Genomic DNA, 15466 nt, shown 5'->3' on the forward strand with positions numbered 1-15466 from the left:
CACGACTATCGAAACGTAGTTTTTAACGTTATAAGCCAACGGACTTATCACTTCTCCACGAGGAAAAGGAGCAGACATACCGCTATGCCACTATAACGAATTTTTTATTGTATATTTAATTTAATATCTTTGTTTGTTTAAGTTTAATATACGAGTAGATTTAGAAATGTGTGCAACTTATATTGTTAAATGTGTATTGCGAAAATCCCTTCTATTTCCTGAATTTGTAAAAGATTCTCGAGTGTAAGAATCCACAATATATGTTTTATGAAAGCACTAGCGTATCTTCCAATATAGTTGCAAACTAAACTTTCGAGAACATTACCTTTAAAGTTTATAAATCGACGCGCCAAGAGATCATTTAATATTATTGGTTTGCTACAGTCAGTATGCTTTAAATCTTGGAAGTTATAACTGTGATAAACGCTTATCAGTCGGGGAGCTACAGAATTTGACCAGAAACGTTTATAGATTTCGAACACTACAAACCGTTCAACTTCAGGGAATTAACTTCGGACGCTAGTACTTTTACGAATACATTAAATATTTTCGTCAATGAAAAACTTATGTGTTCTCAGTGAAGCAACTTGCTATCTATCCCGTAAATGAACTGTACCGATATCAACTTGAAATGCATTCGCTTGTCGTAAACCGTCGATAAAATATTCAGTTATCCACCAGAGAGATAACTCAAGATTGTTTCTAAGTTTGTAAAACTTTTGTGGGTAAATCTTTTTTTGTAATAACTGTTTGTAATAAACTGTATTTATAAATTTAGATTGGAAAAAAAAGAGACTGGACTTCTAATAGTGGTAGATCTACGAACCTGCGGGAAAAGGTGAGACCATTTTGACACATTGTGATATAGATTCAGGAAAACAAAAATTATAATTGTAATTATAAATTATACATTGTAATTATAAATTATACATTGTATAATGTATGTTTCTTGATATATCTTATTTACACATAGTCTATCAAAATGTCGTGCTTGATAGAACAGTTGACTTCCTACTAAGTTTATAATATATTTTTGATTAAGGAACCGTTTTTTGGTTGTTTTCGTTAAACAAAAAAGTTTTAAAATTAGTATATATACTACTCTCCACCACGGGTCTTCCAGCCTAGTTTTAAGCCATCAGGAAGCCATAACTCTATGGCTGATGAAGTATGATTTTGATATGTCAGTAAAAATCCTCTAGTTATACCAGAGTAAAAAGTCTGCAATTATGCTCATAAAACTATGAATACAGTTTGTTAATCAAAACTTATTTGCAAAGAAGTACTTTTTTCTGGATTATCGAGACATCTGGATAGTGGAATTAGTTACTTTGAATATGATGCATGTTCTATTAACAGCATAAGTTATGATCGAAAATGTAAAGGTGTTGTAACTGGTAAGGGAAGACATGCAATTTATAAATCAAAAAGGCTATGTTTCAAAATGTATTTTGGGTGTAAAATATCTTGTTCGTAACATCACTTTGAACGTTTCTGTATTAGTTGCGTTAAATAAAACAAAAAATGCTATATTTTACTGACTTTTAGGAAGTTAATTATATATATATTAAAAACTAGTCTCCCAACATAGAAAAATAGTTACATTATAATATAAAAATATATTTTGTGCGTATAATAATTCTACCATAATTCTATTTTAGGTTCTTTTTGTTTTAGGAACGTTACAAAATTCAAATAAAACATACTATACTTTACCATTCTGGTTGGTTTGTTTACTAATTCTAAGTTTTAGGTGTAACACTTAGTAATAGCATAAAAAAAAATCGATGTTATTAACCATTAGCCCGGCATGGCCAGGTGGTTAAGGCACTCGATTCGTAATCTGAGAGTTAAGGATTCGAATCCATGTTACACCAAACCTCTCGCCCATTCAGTCGTGGGAGCGTTACAGTGTTACCGTCAATCCCACTATTCGTTGGTAAATGAGTTACCCAAGAGTTGGGTGTAGGTGATGATGACTAGCTGTCTTCCCTCTAGTCTTACACTGTTAAATTAAGGACGGCTAGCACAGATAGCTTTCGAGTAGCTTTGTGCGAAATTCAAATAACAAAAAACAAACAACCCTTTTGTCTTACACTGCTAAATTAGAGACGGCTAGTGCAGATAACCCTCGTGTAGTTTTGCGTGAAATTCGAAAACAAAACTTACTGACCATTGATAATAACCGTAAGTTTTATAACTTTTCTCTCGGTCTGCTAAAGAGAAATATGTTATTGTTAGGCAATCTGTCTAATACGATCTCTTCGTTTTCTGCTTGAACTGTACTTTTTTGTTACCTGTCCACGTGTTGAGAAAGACTTCTAACTGAAATATAACGAAGAAAATGTCAGTCATTCGTACCGTCTTGTTGCTGAACACAAAGAATTCTTAAGAAATTATCTCGTTTACCGTTAGTTTATGATTGACATAGCTGAATATGTAGACTGATTCTACATTACGCTCGTGGTTTAATGGAAATATTACTCAAAATATTTATTGCAAATCTATAATCACTTCGCAATGAAAGCAACTATTTGGTTTGGTCAGTATGGTGGACTTGACAAACAGAAAATAGCATCATATGTAACATAACATGTTCATTCAATACCTCAACGGGCGCTGTGTAGCTAGGTAGTTAAGGCGATCGACTTTTAATCTTATGTTCGAAGGTTTGAATACCTGTTACACTAAACATATTCACCTTTTTAGCCTTGGAGGCGTTCTAATGTGACGGTACATCGCATTATTCGTTGTTAAAGAGTAGGCCAAGGGTTGGTGGTGATGACAAGCTGACTTTCCTCTGGTCGTGTATTGTTAAATTAATAACGGCTAGCGCAGATAGTCCTTGTGTAGCTTTGCGCGAAATTCCAAAACAAACAATACCTCAAACCCAGAAAATTGACTTTTGTTTAGATTAAAATTCCACTTAATAGGTCAGAGATCATCCAAATGATATCTAACTGACCAACAGTTTTGTTTCGTTGATATCGGACCAAAATGTAACATTCCAAAACACTGTAAATTTGATAATCTGTTGGATTTTCTGGTTTATAATATGTTTAATTTTTCCAGAACTGTATTTTTGCAGTATTTATAGATATTGTCATATACACTATTTGAAAATTCTCATCTTTCCGACATCTAAACCTACCCCATCTTTGTTGTTAAAATATTGTAACACAAACGTATTGATATCACTAAAATTATCTAACGAACCAAGAAGTGCCGCGCCAGCATAAAGCCTAGATTGTACACCTTGCTGTAAATACAAGTATAAACGTTAACTTCACAAAAGTAAGATATATATTAGCAAAAAGTGATATTAATGAACGTGTAGATGTTCAAAACTACTGCCGAGAAGAGGTAACCAAGCCAAATGGTTGAAATATATATTGATCACAAATAGTGGAATGAACAGAACTTCAGACGTGTGCGTCTTACAGACAAATCCAAGTTATAATTGTTCACGAACAATCAACGCTACGTTATTATACAATGGAAAAGAGAAGCTTATCATAGTCAAAGTAGAATGTTTACACTAAAGCGTTGTGTGGAATGAATACGTGTTTGCAGCTGCGTTTCAACCAACGCTATCGGTGATCTAAGGAAACAAACTGATGGCACCTTGACTACTGAGAAGTACAGACCTATCATGATCCATTGTTGTATTTTCTCAGGAACGCAACCATGATCCAAGGCATACAACAAATGTTGTAAAACAATACCATGATGGGTAAAGAAGCCAATGAAACATTTTCAATCATGGTTTGGCTTGCACATAATCCTGATAAGAATATTCTTAAAGCTATATGGGCTTATGTAAAATATGAAAAGGTTAAAAAGCGACCCAACAATTTGTCTGAATTGTGAGGGTACTTAGAATAATATTATGAAGTAATCCATTGATCATATATAATTTACTGTAAACACAAGACATAATGTTCGTTTTGAGCTAATGGGTTCACATACAAAACAGTAGCGTTTTGTATCCTCTTTTATTGTGTATTTTCTGTCACAACGTTCTGAACCATCTATAAATACAGACTTATATGCCTTGTGTTTGAGTTTTGTATGTACATATTTTGTGTGTTTCCATAGTTTTGTTTATTACTGTTTATCATAATATAGGAAAAATAATTATTTGGATCGGTGTATACAGTAGTTCATTATCAAAAGTATCTTACTGCCATACAGTGTTGAAGATTTTAAATGAACACAATATATATATATATATATGTATATTTTTTCTGTAGGGCTGTTTCATAAAAGATTATGTATCTATGATGCCTGCAAATCGTCGAACTGCAGTTCTCGTATCTCACTGCCAACTTTTTCAGAGTAAAAGAATTACTGGTGGATTTGTAATGGCAGGACCATTTGTCATCTGCTTTGCATTGTTTGGTATTATAAATCTTATTGCTGGAACATATTTAACCATCAAGGCTTGTAAACCACGAACACCAGATGCGGATTCAACCTATAGTGAGGAGTTTATTCGTACTTTCAGCAAAAAACTCGAAAATATATTAGATCCATTTAAGATTGTTGGTCCTATACTTCTAATTACAGGCTTCTTGTTAGTTAACGTAGGAGTAGTCTTAGGGATAATTGCATGCAAATCATAAGTTCACGCTACCCAGAAGTATTCACTACCATCTACATTATCATGTTTTCAAATGTCAGACATCAATGGTACTATTGGGACGAGACTTCAAACTAAAAGGAACTTCAAGAAACGAACTTTCTTGTGTTTACCTCAGCGAAAAAATTTAGGAAATAGGGACACTGCTTCTTTCACATATCCAGATGTTACCACTGATGTTCATTTTGCCACTTCTAAAAATGGTGAAACAATCTTCAAGTCATTATCAGCAGCTAAAGCACAGGAAAATGTTTCATCAGTTGCCCATGGCAATATAGAAGACAAAGATACCAAAAGAGAAGACATAAGTTTAAAAGAAGAGACTTTATTTCATGTGTAAGAATTGTATGTATATGGGTACGTGTGTGTTTTTGTAAGCAGACACGAATCAGATTAATGCATCTGTGTTGTTACATACTGTGCTTTGAAAGATAAATAAATCTCTAATACTTATCCAACATTTCAAAGCAATTTATCAGGTTAAGTACATAATAAATGGGATTAACACAACGTAATTTAAAACACAATACTTGCTGAACCTAGTGTTGTTTAGAATGCCATTAAAATTAAAAATATTTCATTGATTTGGCTTACACTACAGTCATAATCTTAAAACAAAAAGGAAGATCGCTTAGAAATATTTGAATCTCCCCAAATTTGTGGTTACCGTTGATCAGTGGCTTCTCTAGTGTTGATTTCGTGAATGTAATAACACACAACGTAATTATTTCACAAATATTAAATTATTACAAGCGTATTAAAAATCTCAATTTACACTATTTACGTATGACATACTTAAAGCTTATGTTTAACGCAAATGAATGACTCAACAATTAAAATATTTACTCTTTTTAAAAATATTTCTACATTTAGAAATGACCGCGCAATGACTAGATATCTAGTAAACAACGTGTTTTAAAGTGCAATGACTGAAATAGTCATTATTTAAACATTAAGATAAATCTTAATTCATGTATATATACATAATATTCTAAATTTTCATGCAGTTTCTTCATATAGCGAATCACGTCAATTAAGGCTAAGAACTTTGACATGTATCCTCTCAAGTCGTGCACTTCGTTTAAAATTGTGCATAAACTATTTACTGATATATTTAACTTCCTTCCTTATTTCATAAGGTTAATTAAGACAGGTATATTTATACTCCTTTCCATTGATTCTTCCTGAGTCTTGATGTATCTCTTGGTCGTCATCTGTTGTTTCGAAGTCTTAGGCTCCAATAGACGACACAGAAGAAATCTTATCAGTTCAGGTGATATAACAATGTATTTGGGTAAAAAAGAATTTTATGTTTAAAACTATTTGTTTGTCTCCCGCTACAGCTCATATCAATTTACCTTTTGCTTAGACGTGTTGAACCTGTTTTATGCGGGATCCATTGATTACCTAAAAGCCACAAACCGAGTTATTTCATTGGAAATGAATTGTTACATAAGCACCTTTTGTTCCTTTTAATTTATTAATTATTGTTACTTCATTAAGTTAATATTATTTGTTTACCTTGATTTCAATGGCCTTTACCATTAGCTTGTGTGGTTGGAGGGTTAGAGAAACAAGTCAACAAATCAGTACCGAACCAGCAGAATAGAAAAAAAAAGTGCCTGCTTAGGCAACTCAACCCATTCTGACCTGTTCCATAGTGACTTTTCTTTTTAATGTTATTCCATAACAGATTTAAGAATAAGAAATATAAGAAAGAGGGGTGAGTGTGTGTTTTCTTACAGCAAAGCCAATCAGGCTATGTGCTAAGCCCACCTAGGGAAATCGAACACTTGATTTTAACGTTGTAAATCCGTAGACTTACCGCTGTATTAGCGGGGGGCATAAGAAAGAGGACGAAGTACATTAAATAGTCGTAAGTATCACACAAGAACTTGAAGAATGAGTGACGACTCTTTAGATGAGCTGACAACCTAGTTTTTACAAAAGATTGGAATCATTGCTTGTATACTGGTTCAACATTATATAAAAATGAAGTGAAATAATAACATTCGCCTGATATGTTAATATTAATAAAAAAAAACACTGGAATTAATTTTATCATAGCTTTTACTTAAAAATATGCCCATGAAGATGTAACTGTATAATCAGAATTAATGATCAATAAATTTTCGCAAAGCAGAATAAATAATAGACTTGTAGTTAAGAAATGCGTAAGTAATCTACCAGAAAACATCATTAATATACAGAAAAAGAAACGAAGATAAAAACACTATTTGAAATGCAAGCAACAGACCTAAAAAACAAAAAACGTCAAAACTCTTTCAACTTTGTTTAAAGATCTCATTAATTCATTCAGTTAAAGATAATTTATCCAGAATGTCGTAATACTTAAATGTTCTGGCTGCATAATCTACAATGTTTCAATGAATCCTACCAAGAAAAAAAACCAACTACGTTTAGAGGCGTACGAAATAATGAAAACAATCTTGAAATTTCTTCGTAAAACTGATCAAGTAAAAAGTATAAAACATAAATTAAAATATTATAGATTACATCAAAGGTAACATAAAACTGGATAATTAGTTGAATGATATATATATATATATATACAGTCTAATGAAAAAGTTAGAACACTCTATAAAAGCCTATGTATTTTTGTAACATTTTTGCAATTTCCATAAACAAACATTGGCAGTAGAATGGGTCATACTGAAAAACTCGGCGACTTTCAACGTGGCACTGTCATAAGATGTCATCTCCTCAACAAGCCAGTTTGTCAAATTTCTTCTCTGCTATAGCTGTTCCGGTCAACTGTTTGTGCTGTTATTGTGAAGCCGAAACGTCTAAGAGCAACAACAGCTCAGCCACGAAGCGGTAGGCCACATAAGCTCACAGAACGGGACCTTCGAGTGGTGAAGCACGTACCGCGTAAAAGTAAAAATCGTCTGTCTTCAGTTGCAGTACTCACTACCGAGTCCCAAACTGCCTCTGGAGGCAACGTCAGCACAAGACCTGCTGGTCGAGAGCTTCATAAAGTGGGTTTCTATGGCCGAGCAGCCGCACACAAGCCTAAGATCACTATGTGCAATGCCAAGCATGGGCTGTAGTGCTGTAAAGCACACCGCCATTGGACTCTGGAGAAGTGGAAACGCGTTCTCTGGAGTGACGAATCACACTTTACTATCTGGCAGTCTGACGGACGAGTCTGGATTTGGCGGATGCCAGGAGAACGTTACCTGCCTGAATTCATAGTGCCAACTGTAAAGTTTTGTGGAGGAGAAAAATGGTCTGGGGCTGTTTTTCATGGTTTAGACTAGGCTCTTGAATTACAATGAAGGAAAGTCTTAATGCTACAGCATACAATGACATTCTAGAGAATTGTGTGCTTCCAACTTAGTGGCAATAATTTGGAGAAGGTCCTTTTTTTGTTTCAGTATGACAATGTCCCCGTGCACAAAGCGAGATCCATAAAAACATGGTTTGCCGAGGTTCGTGTGGAAGAACTTGATTGGCTTGCCCAGAGCCCTGATTTTAACCTTATCGAACACTTTTGGGATGAATTGGAACGCCGACTGCAAGCCAACCCTTCTCGCCCGACCTTGCTAATGCTCTTGTGGCTGAATAGAAGCGAATCCCCACATCCATATTCCAAAGTCTTGTGAACACCCTTCCTAGAAGAGTGAAGGCTTTTATAGCAGCAAAGGAGGAGCCAGCTCCATATTAATGCCCATGGGTTTGGAATGAGATGTTCAACAAACAAATGTTGGTGTGATGGTCGGTGTTTACATACTTTTTGCCATGTAGTGTATTAAACCAGCATAGATATTCTCAGAATTTAGGAATTTCATAAAACCCGTGATGAATCTGTTGACACTCGAACGTAAAGAACCCACAACTTCAGTGATTACTATAGTGGTTAAACCAGTATAGGCAAACACCTCGTAATTTCTAGTATAAAAAGATACAAAACTTTTAAACTCAGCATTGTTTGTTTGTAGTTTAGCTCATAGCTACAGAAAGTGTTATCTATATTCTGCCCATCTCGGTTCCCAACTTTGTAAGTCCGCCATTGGAGTGGGGCGAAACTCAACATATGAAAATAGAATTCTAATTTTAGTTCTGTTTTTGAACCAATTATCTTCTCCTCAAGTCTTGCCCAGCATAGTTAGTTGGTTAAGGCACTCGACTCGTAAACTAAGTATCGCGAGTTTGAATTCCCGTCACACCAAACATGTTCGCCCTTTCAAACGTGGGAGCATTATAATACGTTGGTAAAAATGTAGCCCACGAGTTGGTGGTGGGTACTGATGAATAGCTGCCTTTCCTCTAGTCTTACACTCCTAAATTAGGGACGGCTAGCGCAGATAGTCCTCGGGTAGCTTTGCGCGAAATTGAAAAAAACAACACACCTTTAAGCCTCAGATATTAATTACTTATTCATCATGAAACACAAACTGTATGACACCAACGTACTGTAAAACTTACTTTGGCGCTTTTAAAAAAAATGTTCAGCGAAGACTTTTCAGAACATCCTAAATCTGTTTCTCCTTGGAGTTCAGTAAACCAAAATGTTAATTTACCCATGATAGTTTTCTGTAACAGAAAAAATCTTCGATTTACATTAAATTAGGATGTATAAGTATCACAAACAAACAAACATAATCCAGAAGCAATATCTCTGTTTTATATATTGGTTGTGCTTTATTTTTTATTTTTTTAAAGTTTTACTTAAATTTTAGACGCGTCCAAAGGTTTCCAAGAAATGCGACACTGTTTAAACGTCTTTCAAAACCTCTTCTTAAACAAATGATACAATGTTTCAAATGAATGCAAATCAATACAATTTAAGATTAGAAATGAGTGAACAACGCGCCATTTTTACTAGAATTAATAACTAGTTGATCTCAATACATAAATAAATAAAATTAAACCTAGTAATGAAAGTAAGATCTGAAGGCATATCCATTAAGATAATTTTTGAAAAACTTAAACTAATATTATTGTTGTAGCGATCAGTGAAACGTTGAGAATATAAAATATTGTCATCCCCAGTTTAGGGTTTTTCTCAGTAATTTGTACTTTACAGTTTATGAAGTACCAGTGTAACTAAATTTATAACCCTTATGCACTTGAGACTATTTTATTAAGTGGTTCATGAAGTAAATCCTTCATAAGTATTAATTTTTGTTATTTGCATACATGTAAGTAAAGAAAATTATTGTAAAGACCTGGTGAGGATAAAAACATGATCAATAAACAGCAGGGCGGAACAGAAGCAGAGAAACTGACATGATTCCATTACTATATTGAAAACAAAGCAAACCCCCCGCTAGTACAGCGGTATGTCTCCGGATTTACAACGTTAAAATCAGGGGTTCGATTCACCTCGGTGGGCTGAGCAGATAGCCTTTGTGGCTTTGCTAAAAGAAAAAAACACACACACAGACAAAGTAAATACATCGTTATCTACTATTTATTAAAGTAAAGAAGACAATTGTGTAAACGAACTTTGGTAACATGAATCTGAGACATAAGTCCAATACCAAAAACACAAGCCGGTATGCAATCAGAACAGGATCGTTTCATACACATACAGAATATCCATAAATTAAATAAAAATATCAGTGACAAAATAATCGGTAATAAAAAGAGTACAGTAACTAAAATTAAAGTATCTACAACTTTATAAAGATACTTATAGTACATATATATATATACACACAAGACGCACAGCAATTAAGCAATATTTAATGTGGTAGATGAGGAAAACATATAATATAATGTTTTTCTTTGTCCTGTGTAATTTTTGATAATCAAAAAAGAAAACGATACTTTTTACTCCAAGGAGAAATTTCTAGAGGTTTCTCCAACAGTTTTTCTAATTTAAAACTGCTACCTCTCACCTTCAGCCGCTTATAGAGACAGCTGCTCCTACTGAAAAAAAGTCCCGTATACAGCCAAGTGGTTAGGGCACATGACTCGTAATCTGATGTTGGTGAGTTTGAATCCCCGGCAAACCAAACATGCTTAACCTTTTAACCATAGGGATGTTATAATGTGATGTTCATCCCCAATATTCGTTGATAAAAGTTCAGCCTAAGAGTTGGCGGTGGGTGGTGATGACGAGCTGCTTTCCCTCTAGACTTACACTGCTAAATTAGGATGAAGAGCGCAGATAGCCCTCGCGAAATTCAAAACAAACAAACAAGATAATGAAAGATAATATAAAAAAACTAAATAGATAATACTGTGGGTTAGTGGTTGAATATCTGAAATTGGCATCTTGCCAAAGAACTATGGCTTCAGATAAGCATACAATTTTGTGTATTATATTTATTTTAAGGTGATAAATTTGTCCAATAGAATATCGTCAACCAAAAACCTATTTGCAGTGATGCTATTTTAAATCATTCAAAATACTTACTGCTTGAAAAGACAAATCTCAATTGGTCGATCATAGCTACTAATAGTTATAGTTGTGTTAAGAGCATAATAAACTGGTAATGAACGATCTTTTCTATGAAATTCGATACTAATAGCGATAATGGTTATTTTAATTCGAACATTGTTGGGGGAGAAATGGAAATAACGTAGAAGTAATTTTCTTGTGTTAAAATATTTGTCTTTTTTGTTTTTTTATTAATAACAAACAATTAATAACTGAAAAGAATATAACTAGCTTATCACGTGTGATTTAACTTTTTGCCATGTTTAAGATCTCAATGAGCAAGTTCTTGTGGATGAATAGCCACTCTCCTACAGTTCATGGCACCAGACCCTCTTTCCGAAATTTGTTTTATTAATAAATAACAATGTGACAGTTTGTTATTTTATATAGTTGACTTATTCAAATAAGCAATATAAATATGACACAGTTTATGTGTGTGTGTTCAACTATGTGTGCGTGTGTTCTGTACAATACATACTAAAATTATCACTTACCAAGTATTAGTGACTTAGATTTTTTTTACTGAATATGATTGGATGTTCTGCTCTGCTTGTTAAAGTACTATCACGCTGTTTCTAACATCAAAAAACAGAACACTTTTCAAGCCGTTTCAGATGCATTATGGGGATGTTTTTTAAGCTGAAAAGCATGTATCTATGCAACAAGGCTTTCGAGGAGTAACAGATTATACAGAGCTTCACGTAAAAGTTTTTATTAAATGGAATCAATTAGTCTAACTCACTATATCGTTTGGAACAAAGATAAAGACTAATAAGAACATCACGCGACAGTTTATAAACGTAATGTATTTAGTTAAAGCCTGTTTTATATTTTTAGTACACAGTATGACACTGAGAAATAGTTTTTTTTTCTGTCAGACTTGCAAATAAGGCAACGTCTGAATATTTTTGTCGCTCTTAAACAAATGCATATAAACTAGACATTTTCCTCCACACATGACAATATTAATATTTAATTTTTTTCAGTTTTTGCTACTTTTGTAGAGAATAAATTAAATCATAATATTCATGTTTTAATTTTAATTATTGGGTTTAAACTTTTCCTGATGTTGATATAAAGTAAAATCTTTAAGAATATTCTCGATCGGTTTGGTTGTTATGAATTTCACTCAAAGCTACACGAGGGTTATCTGATTTAGCAGAAAAAATATTAGAGAAAAAAAGTTTCTTATCACTCTCACTTCTAGCTTTGAAATACTCTTTTTACCAATAAACTATGGAAATGATGACTCCCCACAGCTAGTGGAAGGGAGATTCTAATCCGCGACCGTTAGATGGAGAGTGAAGTTGTCTTACCGCCAGAAAAAGAAAAACGTGAGCTATGATATACGCTAGTAATCCATAGTAATATCAATCTTGATATTCCGTGAAATTATATTGTTTTCAATTAATATTATTTTCTAATAATCTTCAATGTAGTTGAACTTTATTTTTTATCAATGTATTATTAACAAAACTTTACGTCTGGGATATTTTCAGGTGTATAAAGAAATTTTGAGGTAGCCTAAAATATCAAGATTTAAAGCATATTTAGAGTAAGTACAAGGCCTGGCATGGCCAAGCGCGTAAGGCGTGCGACTCGTAATCCGAGGGTCGCGGGTTCGCGCCCGCGTCGCGCTAAACATGCTCGCCCTCCCAGCCGTGGGGGCGTATAATGTTACGGTCAATCCCACTATTCGTTGGTAAAAGAGCCCAAGAGTTGGTGGTGATGACTAACCGCCTTCCCTCTAGTCTTACACTGTTAAATTAGGGACGGCTAGCACAGATAGCCCTCGAGTAGCTTTATGCGAAATTCCAAAAACAAACAAACAAACGAGTAAGTACATTTCATGATAGAAGTATTCATTCAGATACTGGCAGGGCGTGACCTAGTAGTTAACATAACAAATTGTGAATCCTAGGGCCTATGATTCATTTTTCTTGTCGCAAAAATATATTTTCATTAACACCAACGAGAAACTACAAAAAATCAACTTTAAATACCAGTCCAGCTTTAAAACATACAGTTTGATTCCATTGTTTCATTCAATGCAATTCATAAATTAATCTAAAATATCCAAAAAAGACCCTGCATTATTTGTAGAAAGGCATATATTAAGGTGTTATCCTGCATTCCAAAACAAAAAATTTTTTTTACATACAAACTAGCGAAATTGAACGCTGTAAATATGAATAAGAAAGAAACAGGTTAATTCAAATACATTCATTTTATGTGAATTTCTGCCGACACTGTAACCATATGAAGGTTTAAGAAACCGTGATTATAATTTTCGAAATATCAAAAGATCACTGAAGTCACTAAACGAGGAAACCAATTCGAACCACTTTGTTATTCATGTTCCTAAGTGTTTTACTTTTGTTATTTTTTATAAATAGCTTTTGGCAACTTGTTGTTTTTAAAACTGTTATAAGTAAGCAGAAAGATCTAATATTCTGAAAATAAAGTATGTAACACTTTATTTTTTAAATAAAACTTTGACCGGAAAAATAAATAATTATTTTTGAATCAGCCAAATTGTTAATTAGCATAAAATGGTTTATGTAACTTGAAAAAAAAATAATGGTTTTCACCTCTATGTTGAAATATTGAGATAAAATATAATAAATTCCCAAAAATCAAATGGAAAAACAATATTTGGTATAATCAATAAGTTTTAAGTTTTAACAATTTACTAGAGGAAAATATATTTAACAGATAATAAATTCGAACCTTCAACTTGTGCACAAAATATCCGCGCTTTTAACACATGTCTTATACTGTCTCCAAGAAACAATACCGACCTTTGAGTATTTGTTAGTAAAAAAGTGGGCAGTGATGCCTAGCTGCCTTCCTTTTAGCCTTTCACTGCTAAATTGGGGAAAGCTATCACAAATAGCCCTTCAGTAGTTTTGCGCGAAATTCTAACCAAACCAAACTGGCCTACGTGAGAAGAGGATAGACATTTTCCTTTTATGCTTAGGTAATATAAACTCCTTACATTAGGTCCTGGTTTATCCACAAAAACTCCATAGCGGCAAAACATTTATTGTTACAAGTATGTCAGTTTTTATCCCTTCGTAACTAACTTGTGATTATACCTTCTTTAGTGTGTGTATATGCATACAAAACCAAAACTATTCTTCTATCGCTCGTCCTCGCTGTCGTCTTTTAGTCATGACAGATAATGTCTGAAGCTACAGCACCCAAACACGTTGGGAATATTCCATCCATCAGACAAGATCCTGACGTTAATATCAAACTAGCTCCCAACTAAGGAGAATCAGTTATTAGTTGGGTGTTGAGTGCTTGAACCCACAATATCTTAACTTCTACTACTTTTTGCTGTCTGCAGTTAGACGTGAAAATGTAATGATCTTTAATATTTAGATGAAATCTTAAAGTAGAATTTAATAGGGTTTAATTAAATTACAATTCGGGTCCGGCATGGCCAAACGCGTTATGGCGTGCGACTCGTAATCCGAGGGTCGCGGGTTCGCGCCCGCGTCACGCCAAACATGCTCGTCCTCCCAGCCGCGGGGGCGTTGTAATGTTACGGTCAATCCCACTATTTGTTGGTAAAAGAGTGGCCCAAGAGTTGGCGGTGGGTGGTGATGACTAGCTGCCTTCCCTCTAGTCTTACGCTACTAAATTAGAGATAGCGCGGTGCAGTGGGCTAACAACCTACTCACTTAAAAACCTATTGAAGAATCCGCAAGTGATTGCGGCCCTATGTTTCTTGATGGAATCGAGTTGTGAATGAATGAAATTACAATTCCCAATTTACACTTTTTAATGTTATTTGTGTGTATGTATACATAAATATATGAAACAAAAATATGTATGGCTGTTTGTCTGTCCATTATATAACTACTACTAAGTTGCTGGACCTACCTCAACCAAAATTTATTGGAAGACACTTTGAAACAAGGGTCGTGCAAATGAAGAGTTAAAAATCCTTCCACCCCAATCATTACTGTAACTGTTACAAATTTCTCATATGTCTCAAAGAGTGCATCAGCATTCTACATGGAGGAATGTAAGGATTGATATTTTTATTACAACAGCCATCATAAGGCTGATATAAAGAGCCGTTTTTTTTTTCAGTTATATCCACTACTTACTCTGGCACGTAGCCTTTCAACGTCAGCCTGTTTTTATATTTCTGCGGCAAATGATTTTTAATTAATTAATCATGTGGAACATTGTGGAAGGACATCAGTAGCTGAATATTGAAAGCGGGTATCACAAAGCACCCTTACTCTTACTGTTTAACTATTACCTCTTCCAACAAAGCCACCCTATTTCACAATGTGTACCATGTTTTAAGTATATAAATATTGGGTTATTAAAACTTACACAACATATTTTGTGAGCTGTTAATGATTAAAGGTGGCAGCACTTATCTCAATATT

The 15466-nt window shown here is 34.0% G+C and overlaps 1 protein-coding gene across 1 annotated transcript in view; it reads left to right on the top strand.

The window, feature by feature from the left end:
- LOC143234975 (uncharacterized) overlaps positions 1-5095 on the top strand; it is a 58802-nt gene extending 53707 nt beyond the window's left edge. Inside the window, exons 2-3 of the mRNA XM_076472675.1 lie at positions 779-838; positions 4254-5095. Coding sequence (XP_076328790.1) covers positions 779-838; positions 4254-4625 — 432 coding nt within the window. The 3' untranslated portion in view covers positions 4626-5095. The remainder of the gene's footprint in view (positions 1-778; positions 839-4253) is intronic.
- Positions 5096-15466: the final 10371 nt, after the last annotated feature.

Source organism: Tachypleus tridentatus, chromosome 12, assembly GCF_004210375.1.
Source record: "Tachypleus tridentatus isolate NWPU-2018 chromosome 12, ASM421037v1, whole genome shotgun sequence".
NCBI lineage: Eukaryota > Metazoa > Arthropoda > Merostomata > Xiphosura > Limulidae > Tachypleus > Tachypleus tridentatus.